Raw genomic sequence first — 13,205 nt, 5'->3', positions numbered from 1 at the left:
CTCAGAATTAGACAACCAAGAAAGTTTTCATACATGGAAACCTGGACTGAATCATTTGGCACCGACTACAAATACTTTGAGAAATGTGAACAAAAAAAACCGATGATTCTTCAATTTCTCTCAAGAACGCTAAAATCTTATCTAATCGTGTTCTTGTAATTCCAGTATCATGTATCTTCTCTTCTTGTGATTTAGTACTGAATAGTACTGAAGCGCTCTGATTTAACCTGGTCCTCACTTAGACTAACTGTCCCTGTTCGATTTGACAGCTACTACAAATTGGACCATATTTTTAATCTGTCACTCTGAACAAATGAGAGCATTTTAATCTAGAAATAAGTTACATGACAGGAATGTGAAGCTTGTCACCGCTGTTGTTGTTTATTGCACATCTCAATTTTCTGTGTTGCGTCCGAACATGCCCATTTCCTACAACAGCTCGGAGATGCACATAACTTGAATAATTTGAGGGCTTGAAATGCTTCTGTAAGTCAAAGAGCAGCACCCTGGTGGAGCTTAAATTGTTCCTTATGTTGGATGTTTTTATCATAAAACATTAAACTGACGGCTAATGGGGTATTATTCCAACCACTTCAAGCAGTTTGTCAGACAAACGATGTGTTGCAAAAATAACACATTGTTTTAAGTTTCTTGAACATTGATTGCTTAGAAATGTTACTGGAATTTCCATTGCTTGACTGTTGCTCTAATGTGCGGCTTTTAATAGGATTTTATTAAACCGGAATATTTTTAACTACCTAAAGTGTCTTTAGAGCCAAATAAATATTTTCTTGCATAATCTTTTGATATGCAGTCTGTCTACATCATCCATGTTTACGGCACATGTAGTTCCTCAAAAAGCTATAACTCTTCTGCTCAATCTTCAGTTTTACTGTTATAACTTTGTTGTACTGGCAAGCTACAAATCTTGAGGGCAGTAAAAACTTATACTTATTTCCTTACTAAGACCAGGCTTGGTGTTTTTGTTTTTTTTTTTTTACTAGCCAGACCTTTAACAATGACGTGCATCACATTTGCAACCCTTTGTTTCTGCCATTCAAATGGTCTGGTGGCTTAATCTAGCGCTGCCCTCTGTCTTCTGTCTCTTCCTGTCTCTCTGTTATGTGCCGTTATGTCTTTTTATAGCTAATGCTAGGCCAGAGTCGGAGTCATAGACAGGTCATTCTAAAATTGTTCTCATCCAGACAACTCATACTCCGTATTCTTTGCAAAGGAAACTTTAGAGTAATTCTCCACTTTTGCATGTGTAACAACTGGAGATCACATTCATGCACGCACCAGAACCAATTACTAGACACGTGGGCCGCCATGCGCACTGCCTCAGAGTAAATATAGCTTTAAAATTACTGCCTTCAGATTCAAAGCCTGCAATTTTTGGCGCAGCCTATTGCCTGACTCTTTTTTGAGCGTTTGCCTCTGTTGTCACGGTAATAGGTATGCAGCTGATTGTTTCCTGGTCGGGCTCGATTTGACCTTCCTGAGCCGCCTTGGTGCACAAGCTGCTGTAGGTTCTCCTGGTGAAGTTGTACATTTTCTCGGGCAAGTTGTTGTGAAAGCTGGAGTTATTTTCAGCGTTAAAAACAAATCTGATCATTACAACAGAACTTACGCTTGGACATTTTCTTGATTTCTGCTCGCCATAAGGCCAAACTTCAAAAAATCTTATTTGGAAAGGTCAAGGCTAACTAACTTAAAGCTAAACTTTCCTTATCTAGACGCCTGTCTGTGCTCCTGTCTACATTATTGCCTCTCATAAAGCTGTTTGTTATCTACAGTACATGAGGTCATCAAATAAAATGTAACAGATGTCAAATTCTGAGTCAAGACTTTGACTTTTGCCAAATGCAAAACATGTTAACATGAAAGTTGGGTGCTGTGAGGCTTAGTAGTATTTGCTTGAGGTTTTCTGTGGATCTACAGTATGTCGGTTCGGCTGGTAATATTTTCGAGAACACGGATTAACCTACATTGCCACTATACCTTGGCACTGAATTGCTGTTGCAATCAGAACCAGAATTCGGTCTCATATAAATGTTATTAAGGAGGTATTTATACATTTTTGGCCGTGTCTGCTTGGAACAGTACTGATGGTTTGTGAGATGCTTATTGAAACTCTTGCATAACAGTCTTAGAGCATTTGGGACACATTTCCATACACTGAAATAAGCTCATCCTCACCATGTAGAACATTTGTAAATCCAGATTAGCAGATATGAACAAACCTGCAAGGTCTCATTAAAACTCAGACACGGAAATCTTAGATTGTGGCCCTTTTCCCGGTACATGGATGCAGCATGAGGCTGTGCATAGATGATTAAAATAGCAAACATGCACGCTTCCTTTGAAAAAAATGGGTAAATCATTGGTTTAAACTTGTCTAATTGCCGTTTTTTGTCTTTTTTTTTTATGTGCTGATGAAAATGCCACCTCCTGTAGGTAAGTTGCATCTTTCTTTCTGGTTTTCGTTCCTGAGCGTCTCATTGTTCTGGTATCTTTTCCCCCTAATGGTACAAATGGATGACGAACAATGGAAAGGGAAGAAGAAAAAAAAAGCCAAGTGATTATATTTGTTGAACAGGATTTCAGTTTTAAAGGGGATAGAGGAATGGCAGCTTATTTTAATAGGATCCAATCCATTGATGTTGTCACAAAACACAATCCAACAGCGTAAAAACTGTCAACAATTGAACTAAAGCTTTGTCGGGTCATTTTTGGGACAGATGATATTTTTTCTCCCACTCTTTTATTTTATTTTTTATTTTTTTACCAAAAAACATGCTTAACCAAGAGGCCTTTATGCCTAAATATGTTTCATACCTCAACTTCCCCCTGTTTGCATGTCTGAACTTTCATGCCTGCTTCAAGGAGCTTGTTGTGTTTTTTATCTGCCTGTTCTTATCACGCACTGACACAGCGCACAAAGCTCACGCTATCGTACCATAATGTGCTTGTGCAGCACTGCATGTAAGAGTAGATGTGAAGCACTCTGATAAGCATTAGTATGGGCCATTATGATCCAAGACTTATGATGTTTTATCTGGAGACAAAGAGAGAATCCTGGAGGCTGATAACTGCGGTCTGATCAAAGTTTCAGGAACCACAGGTAGGAGGGCCTGTCCAATCAGGAAACGTGTAACCGTGCCAGTTGTTACTGAATGTCCTGTAAGAATCAGATAGCAGACTTTACCACACGAAGGAGAGGAATTAGTTGTTGTTGTTGTTGTTGTTGGTGAACAACAAATCTCATATTAGAAACAGTAAACACAAAATCAGTACAATTTTATTTTCTAAGTAAACTATAGCAACTTGCTTATCACAAGTTGTCTTGTGTTTTTTGTTATGGTATGTGGAAAATACAATCTAAAAGTTACATAAAAAGGTAAATAAAAAGTGTGTGTGTGTGTGTGTATACCTATAAATATATGACTGTCTTTTGTAAATGGAAATTGAAAGGGAAAACATGCAGTTTTTAATATGTAGGCTACATGTAGTAGAGCAACATTAACTGGTGAATTTAGTATGTTTTATTTTGGAGCAAGGGAATACAAAGAATAATCTAAACAAAAATGTCTTTGGTACGTATTTGAATATAAAAAAGAGAAACTACTTTTTAAGGTATTTTTCTTTGTTTTACTGTTAAAATTTAAATATAAACATTCCTAATTTAAGTGTGCTTTTCTTTTCAATTGTGTTATTGAGTCAACTTTGTTTTAGAGTTGAGATATCGGTCTCTTTATCAAAAAGAAATAAATTGAATGTTCTTTGAAATGTTTTTAAATAGGTTGATCATGTCGGTACGGTTCATAATATTTGAAGAGAATTTCCCTCTTACCTTTACAGCTTCGGCTCCATGAGAATGGAGATTTAATTCAGCTGAAGCAGTTGCCTTTGAGGCATAGTTTTTTTATTTTTATTGACATGCTTAAAACCGAAGCCATTATGGCTGAGCACTTTCCAGTTAAAGTGGCAGCTTGATGAGGGTTTTTTTTTTTTTTTTTTTACGGGCTAGTCAGGTGGGTTTATTTAGAGATTTTACATGTGTTTTTAGTTGGGACTCTGTTTTTACGGTCTTTTCATGCTGACAGTCATGCTGTCACGCTTAGACATTCACTCGGTGATCTGCCTCTAATTACTGACATGAGGTCAAGGCAGATGAGTGGGAGCCCACAGGCCATATTGACAAAGGCTTAGCTTGTTTATGAGAGCCAAATACAAAAAGGATGTTTCAACCCTTTAATCACTACTGAAATAACACTGTTTTATGTTATTTCTTGTAGTGTTCAAATAGAGATTCCTAGGAATTTTACCTGTACTCCGAATATTTTATATAACCTGGGAACTTAGAGCACACAGTTGTTCTTGATTTTTCTTTTTTTTTTTTTTAATTTGAAGTGCTTTTCAGTTGGTCTCTAGAAAGGATCAAGTCTATGAAATTATCCAAAGACATTTGAGACTTATTGAAGTAACCATCGCAAACAAACGTCCCCCATTCTGAATGATTTTGGGTTTTTTAAGTACCTGACCAAAACTTGAAGGGTTTCGGTCACATATTTAAATGACGAATAGCTGTGAGATCCCTGAGAAACAGTTGAGACTAAAGCCAAGATAATTTGAATACCGGCAGTTTGTAATGTTTCCTTTATCTGGGAAAGAGCTGCTGCTTAAAGAGACAAAGACCCAATTTCAAGGTATCAAATTATGAAGTTGCAACTGTGTTGCCTTCAGTTATAAAAATGCTTTATATGTCAAACATAATGTAAAAGAAATTTGACGTCGCAATTTGTCGTCTTGAAATTGTCTTTCTAAGGGGCTCCTCCGTATTTACAATAATCCCTCTCCATTGTGCCATTTACAAGTGTTGCTTGAATGAAAAGCTCAGCAGACGTGAAGTTCCACCAGGTTTTTGTTAATTGATGCTGCTGCTAGTCTGGAGGAACTGTGTGGGGAAAAGTGAATGGGGGGTGGATACTGTGTGAAGCGAAAGCTCAGCTTGGAGACTGAAGCTCCAAGGAGGAGCTTTGTGGAAGTAGGCGGTGCTTTGTTTGATCAAGCGTTTGGGCATTTCTGAATTGTTGTCATGGGACATTAAATGATTTCTCAAACATAATACATAATACTGCCCCTTTAATAAACTTACTCTGTCCTCATCTTTGTGTTAAGTGGCAGTCAAGTTCGTAGGGCTTGCAATCTACCGAGCTCATGGCTGCAACTGATAACAAACAGTTGAATTGTGAGGATTAAAGCGATTATATTTGATCAGTGAACAAAAGATCAGTCTCAAACTGGGGCGCCCGTCTCACTGCAAACTGCTGACTGCCCAGATTCTCGTCTACAACCAATATCCCAAACGCTTTCGCAGGGTGGGCGGTGTCGCCTTCTTTATGTTTTTTCCATGCTATTAAATTCATTTTAATTGAATTTGTTGACCTAATACTATGAGTATGTTACATTTTTATTTTTGTCTTCATCTAGCTGCTCTAAAGAGACCAACACGGAAACTTGTGGTTGTTGAGTTTTAGATGGAGGCTATGCTTCAATATCACATCCACCCTCTGATTGGGCAGGAATATCAGTGGGGGAGAGAGAGAGAGAGAGAGAGGGGTTGGTCTCTGAGCGGTTTCCTGCAGTGTAGAAGTTGGCCTGCTGCCACACAGAGCGAGCACGCGTGTGTGTGTGTGTGTGAGTGTGCGTGTGTGTGTGTGTGTGTGTGTGTGTGTGTGTGTGTGTGTGTGTGTGTGTGTGTGTGTGTGAGAGAGAGAGAAAGGAGAGAGGGAGGGAGATGGAGCGTGGATCGAATATGTCAGGATCTGAGTGTCGGCGTGCGGACAGTTTGAGCGAGTGGTTTGGAGAAACGGGGAAAGGAGGAAGAGTGCACGACAGAGGATTACCGGGAAGAAAGGAACCAGAGGGAAGAAACCAGTGTTAATTTGTTGTTGCATGAGGAGGTGAAGGGACATGTTCTGTCTGAAAGGTAAGCGCGAGTTCATGACATCGAAGCGTTTGCTTTGTCCTTGTCTCTGTGAACAAACTTCTTGACTCTGTGAGACAAAGAAAAGTTAAACTCCCACCTCCCTTACTGTCAGTCCTTGTTCCACATCCTTCCTTGTGCGCGTCTCTTTAGTGAAGGGGAAAAATCTCAGCTTCTTTGCCTCTTCAAGCACTTCTTTCTTTGTTCTGGTCTCTGATTTAGCAACATTAATAAACTTTATTCCTACTCTTTCCTTTCAGTTAACCATTCCCAGCCTACACGCTCCTCGGTGCCATTTGAATTAATTACTCATGGTCTTCAAGAAGCAACAACTCGTTTTTTTTTTTCTTTCATGTTGTGAGCTTGTTGGCCACAGTAACAGCTGGTGAAGCAGCAGCTGCAAAGTGAAGCCATGTGTTGGTCATTACTTGATGGTAAGAGGAAACTAATTCGTGTTTTTTTTTTTTTTCTGGAACCTTTAAAATAGGTTTTTCCGTCTTCGTCTAAAAATGGAAATTGTGCGATAACCTCGCGTAAAACATGTTGAATGTCTATGTATAATCATATTTATACTAAACCACAAACTGCATAGCGTCTGTTTCTTTAACTTTTGAAGCTGAACACATAATCATACTCCTGATTGAATAACACATTATTATATTAAGAATATTTGCACCATTATTTTAGTGTAAATACGTGGAGAATAAACGCTGATTCAGGTCAGTAGAAGTTTCTACATGTTTATTGGTCAGAATCTAATGCCATTTTGCCTTGCTGTGTGTAGAGTAAATTAATTAATACGAGCTGATATTAGATTTATAATTAGTCATGTTATCTGCTAAGGTAGCCAGCCATCATCCACTAACAGAGAGTTTAAATGCATCAAATTGATAAGAGTAAAGTCTGGGTTTCTGCCGGACCTCACATATAAGCCTGGTTTCCAACCCAAACTAATAAATTTGTACATTTGTTCATCCAATGCTTCTTCTGTTTACAGAGTTCTTTTTCTTTTGTCCAGAAATGTCTTGGCCTCATTCATTCATTCCATGTGCTGAGAAATTAGGTCATTTAGCCCCGTTAGAAGGAGTTTAGTTGGATATTCAGCCTCTTGTGTGAGTGTTTTAGGGAAATGAAGTCAAAAAGGTTCTTGGCTAACGGCCAGCTCCTCTGCTGTGGAAAAACGTGTGTTTTAGTCAAGAAGGGATTTGAAATAAGGGATATCAGCTGCTGGATATTAGCTTTAACTTTCTTGAATTGTTTGAAGTGAAATAGAAGCTGTCAAGGTAAATTCATTATGTACTATTCATAACAGTTTTAAAAAATAAGTCATAATGATCTAAAAAAAAAGGTATTACAAAGTCTTGAATTTAACTTGCGTAAACTCCTGTAGTTTTAATATTGAACATTTCCAAACAGCTCAGTTTTTTTGCTGCTAAAAGCCTTCTTTCAGCCAGCTGACCTGCAGTGTCTAGCTACAGGTGGGGGAGGGGCAGGACTGTGATAATCTAAAACCTTGATACCAAAAGCTGACATATGGCCAAATGATAGTTTTACTCTCAAGGTAACTTTTAAACACTTCATAAGTCTGCTGATATAAGCTGATAAAACTGTTTCAGTAAGGATCTGTGTGCTTTAAAACTAAATCTAGTTTCTTTATGTATGAACATAATGTTTATTTTATATCTAACTTTGGAACAGCATCATAAACATGATAAAGCAAACTTCAAGAAAACCTTGAAACTAAAACTTGAATTACAAAAAAAACCCCACTTTATCATAATACTTATCTATTGTTACTGATCAGTGTGTTTCATCTTTCCATACAGTCTTCAAGAAGCCCAAATAATGCTGGATGATATGTTTACCGGAACAAATCTGCTTTTAATTGACTTATTCCTGCTGTTTTTGCTATTTAGCAAATTCTTCCTCTGCAGCCATTTTTTGGTGCTGTTTGTAGATTCACAGCAGAGGAAATTAGATCATATAAACTGAACACATCAACTATATCTCTGAGTATCCCAGTTTTTCATCTGTGTGCACTAAATCATGCTGTGAAAGACAGTCCACAGAGATTGGGAATCTTAAAAAAATGGACAGAAACAGATGTTGCACCAACACTGCCAATTTCATTTTCTTTTTTTTTTTTTTAAGTTTCATTTATTACTGAAGCAGTGTTGATCGTGAACATTTTTGACCGTCACTTGGTTCATATCAGCTGAAATGCCTCCAGTTTGGCTTTTTTTTTTTTAGCTTCAAAACTCTTTAGCATACTGACCCAAATACTCTGCATCATGTTAAATTCTGTGATCCAACCACTAGATTACACAATTTGCCAGCTGCTGAATGATTGCTTATATTATTTAAACAAGCTCCCCCCTCAGTTCTGAGGCAGATGTGACAATCTTCTGTCCATGTTCCTGCACTCCCAGCTGCGGTCGGAATGAATTCCCATCTGTTTCCACCACCAAAACCAAAACCTCGTATGAGAGCGTAAGCCCTGTGTGTGGGTAGATTTATGCTCCCCGATTCGGTTCAGCTTTTTGTGCGTTACATAAGTTATCTCGGGGCTTGAGCCCCAGTGGAGAACGTGAACATGGGAGGGGATGTGTTCTGGGGATTAGTCGAAGATGAAGCTGTCACTCGGATGAGGAGGTTTCCTGTCGTGTGACGCCGGGTGGAGAAATTCTTCATCTCTGTTAGCGTCCCGTGAACATAAGCCCTGCTTGGAGTTCAACTGACCGCCTAGTTGCAAGTTTACTTAAGGCCGTCTTGGGCTCTGTCCAGTCCGCAAGAACATATTTTTGGCTGAGCTGAATGTGGTCCGCTGTGTAGCTGATCTCTTCGATTCTCTCTAATGTGTGAGAAAATGGTGGCCGTTGATGTTTCTGTTGAGGAAATGAGGCAGTGAAAGTGTAATCTAAAGTGTCCTGAAGAATCTGTCAAGCTCACATTATGAACAGCAAAACAATCCAGACTTTTAACGAGATTACAGTTTATCACTGATCTCATTGCTGTGGACATTCATCCAGTTTTATGTGAACTGCCTTTTACAATATTAACCTATAACAAATAGTCAAAATATTAGGGTTATCTATAAATTTTTGGTGTGTACATATCACTTTTTTTTTGTAAAATCAATGCTAAAATTATTGCTTTTAGTTCTAAATCTGTGTCAGTCTATGTATAAAAGCACTTTGTGTATGAAAGCACAGGAATATGTCTTGATTTCTTACTCAGACGAGCATTTTTAAACTTCTTCATGAAATTACAGTTTGTTTAGGTCAGCTGGAGATTTAATTCGAAGCAATCTGAATTATTTAGCCACATTTGCAAGAATATGATGCCTAAAAACTCTACTTGCTGTTCAGTATTGAGGTGGCACCATCATGTCGTGTGGCTGATGCCAAATCAATGGTTCACAAAATGGATGGCAGAACAAAGAGGGATGACTCCCACTAAATATTTCAACTTTAGGTCACATTTCTAGCTAGGCTTTGGAGTGGAAAAAGCAGCCTACCGTTCCTAAACCCATCTAGTTTTCACCCAATATGCGGTAGGATGCAATTCTTGTTTAAAATTGTTTCATCCTTCCAAAAAAGGATGAAAAAGAGACATTTTAATAATCTTTTAATGCCGGTCTCCTTTTAAAAACCGAATTACTGAAGAATGACATTTTATAAGCTTTATTAAACTGTAGTTCTATACCTAGAAGAGTATTTTCCTGGCTGCGTTTGAATCACATTTCACCTCGGCTGGAGCAACAAGTCTAAATTAGACCACTTGCCAACCCTTATTTTGGCAACCCCTTTAAATGTCCCGCTGTGTTGAGCTCTCCGAACTTGTAAGATGGTGATGGACACCCTCCCTAACCAAAACACCTGTTTGTAGAGGCTGTGACCTGTTGACCCTCAGCTGACCCATATCTTCGCCTTCTCGACGTGGATCACGGCGCTGATGGATGTTCTCACGCTTGATGTGACGGTGTGATTTTCTGCAATGGACAGGAAGAAAGGAGGTGTGGAAATGAAAAGAGGAGAGGAGAAATATTTCTAGCAGAGAAGCGGGATTATACTTTAAATCCAGGTGAAAGGTGAATCCCTTTACATCTACAGAAATCACAAATATGCCATACACCCAAACTCAAATATTGTGATATAATGATGTTTTAAAGTAAAATGAAAAAAAAAAAGAAGTAAAACTAACATCTTCAAAGAAAAATTTTTTAAAATTAGTCAAGAAAATGCAGTTTTTGTTGGTAGCATTTTTGTTTTCTGATTGAGCTTTTAAATGTACTTATATTATTGGAACTGTAGTCTTTTGTAGGGTGCAGCTGAGTTTCTTGAAAGTTAAAATGCGCCTCATTTGGGAGATCTAAAATGAATCTGCAGTTATCACTTACGCTTTTTTTAATTATCTGTCTGATAAATGGCAGGCGGGTTTGGATGACGATACTAAGAGGAAGTCTTTGATGAAACGGTGATCCCTGTAAACAAGTCAAAGCCCAAGAGGAAGATTTTGTTCTTGAGCTGTAAACCGTGTTGGCTGTCAGTGGGATCTGCAGGGTTTGCAGTAAACCTTTTGTCCCCCTGAATAGACTCACCAAAACAATAGTTTTTTTATTGTAACTTTAGAAATTAAAAAGTCAGTAACTAGATCTTATTGTATTTTTTTAAACTGAAGCGGTAATTAAAAGGTGCGGAAAAACTTTTCCCAAGTAGCGAGTGTGAAGCTTAGAGAGACGGAGTGGGAAAGTGAACCGTGGGAAGACAATGGCCGACTCCCCGTGGACGAGTGGAAGACTTCCCCAGACGGAGGACTTACTCAGCATGCAGGTGCTCCTCTCAGTCCTTTCAGAGACACGTGTCCATGGAAACCATTGTTTGTCTCCTACAGCCTTCCGCTCACGCACCCCCTTCCAAACACACAATATCTGTGCAAATGTGTGTGTGCGTCCACAAGAATGTAAAAACATGTCTATACATCCTAACCTAAGCTGAGCATTGCATCCTTCCAGAAGAGGACCCACAAGTATTCAGAGCCGCTAACGTGACCACTGACAGGAAGCGGATGGGAATCTGATCCTGAACACACAGAACCAACTACATGATGTCCAATATGTGTTCAGTTGGTTGTGCGTTGATGGTTTGTTGTGCACAGTTGCATGCGTGTGTGCAGCTGGATTGAGGACAAGCGCAGTTCAGGCCACAGTTTGTGGACTGTGTTTTTTTCACACTTTGTTTTTTGTGTCTGTGTGTTCCTGTGCACTCCACGGTTTGTCACTTATAATTTGTGTGTGAGAGCACCATGGTTTAGGGTTTGGTTAATCGGCTTGTGTGTTGGCTGCCTCACCAAATGCTGTGGAAATGATAACTGTTGGTAATGGGTGTTTTAGCCCCTGGTTTATCTGTGGCGGCTTTGGCACGGTGACAGTCACTCAGTGCCTCTTCCTTTTTTTAGGTTCATGCTCTGCTGTAAAAAAAAAAAAAAAAAAAAAAAAAAACTGTCAGGTAATGACTCCCTGAACTAAAACCTCATACATTTTCTAAAAATAAAATGGAGAAAACTGAACTAGTTTTGTAAAAATAAAAAAATAAACAAGTTAGTAAAAGGATCCAGAGACTCTCAGAAATCTATTTGAGTCAGAGGAAAGCATGTTTTCTGGACTATTTTAGGAGTTTTACAAGTTGAGATAGACTTCCCATGAGAATAAAGTAAATTTTAGCTTAAGACAGTTACTTGACTTTTAATAATAATTTAGGATTTAAGAGTGAAACTGAAAAAGAAAATCAGTTGCTCTAGTCCTGAAAGATGGTTAGCTAAATAGATTATAACAGTCTTCTAATATAGATTTTATTCACTGAAATGCTGAAGTTTCTAAAGAGTGATAGGGTATTAATGATGTAAAATGAAATCGAGCAATACAATTAGTTTCTACAGTTGCTGTTTTTATGAGTAGTTGCATGTTTTTCATTATTGTGTAGACTTCATCTTGCATCTGATTGATTTTTTTTGCAGAAATTCTGTTAAGACTTTGGACTACGGTAATTGGTCATTTTATGCGTGCCCTTTTTTTCACTCCAATTATATATCATTAATTTTAAGAAAAACTGTGGAAATAGATGACTAGTGAAAAATACTTTATAAGCTGTGTGAAAAGAAAACGACTAATTACCTTAAAAAACTGCCAATGTTTCTAAAATCCAGTTTGAAAGCTGAAACAGGTGGCTGAGCCTTATTATTATCTGCTGAAAGTCTTGCTCTCTTTTGCAGCCTGAATGAGCAACAGAATTTTCTGGGCATGTTTGATGAAATGGTTTCCTTCCACCTCCTTATATCTCTGTACTTCCCCTGACTTTATTTTTGGCACCTAAGTGATACTGAAAGTCCTTGTTTTCAGAAGTAACTTCTAAACCTAAGAGCTCTATGACGCATTCACCGATTCTAAAAAGATAGGATTATTGAATTTCATAGCTGCCAGTCATGCAAGAAATAATTTCTTGCATTACTGGAGATAGGTCATTTCTTCCTTTCATAAGTGATCTGCATATTTTTCCAAAGTAATGAAGGAAACATTTATACTGTTCTTCTTACTGTGTATGATTCTCTTTTATTTCTTGATCACTCCTCAGTACCTCAACAAATAAGACTACAATCTGCTAGGATCTGTTTAAGCCACCGCTAGGGGGAGACATTTGGCCACTAAATTCTTTTAGCCACTTTCCTCCACATTTTCCATTTTTCTATAACACATGTCCATGTCTACATGTCGGCATTTAGATGTTATCCATCTAGATGTAGTTCTCTCTCACTTGACATAAGATTGGTTCTGGTTATGGCTACTCTCACCCTGTTTGTTAATCTCTCAGTATTTACTGACCTGCCACTTAACTTTTCATCTGGTGTCTGCTGTGCTTACACCTGTTAGTGTCAGACTTCCCAATCTGCTCTCCACATGGTGCTCCTCTGCAGCCTCTAAGGCGAAAGGGGAGGGCTTCTGTAATTAGTAAGTTTAAATTTATGAGATTTTATTTATTTAATTTTTTTTACATGGAGGCAAATCTGGTGATATTTGACCCAGGAAAACATGTTTGCCAAAAGTTTTGCACGATTCTTCCTCAAGCTCTGCATGTTTGTGTTGAAGAATTGATGCACTTCATTACCAGCAGCCTGGTGTCCATCTGTGTTTTATGTCTGTCACAATCAGAAGCTGGTCGTA

At 38.3% G+C, this 13,205-nt stretch overlaps 1 protein-coding gene across 5 annotated transcripts in view; it reads left to right on the top strand.

The window, feature by feature from the left end:
- Window positions 1-13,205, top strand: part of nhsl1b (NHS-like 1b) — a 95,248-nt gene that overhangs the window by 38,518 nt on the left and 43,525 nt on the right. The window contains exon 1 of one of the 5 annotated variants that reach the window (XM_008397793.3): window positions 2,466-5,992. The exons of 3 other annotated variants lie outside the window; for them this stretch is intronic. In XM_008397793.3, coding sequence (XP_008396015.2) covers window positions 5,977-5,992 — 16 coding nt within the window. In that variant the 5' untranslated portion in view covers window positions 2,466-5,976. One more of the 5 variants, XM_008397792.3, reaches the window with a different exon arrangement.

This window comes from Poecilia reticulata, chromosome 21, assembly GCF_904066995.2.
Source record: "Poecilia reticulata chromosome 21, P_reticulata-male-v2, whole genome shotgun sequence".
NCBI lineage: Eukaryota > Metazoa > Chordata > Actinopteri > Cyprinodontiformes > Poeciliidae > Poecilia > Poecilia reticulata.
This window is presented reverse-complemented; position numbering and strand designations above follow the sequence as displayed.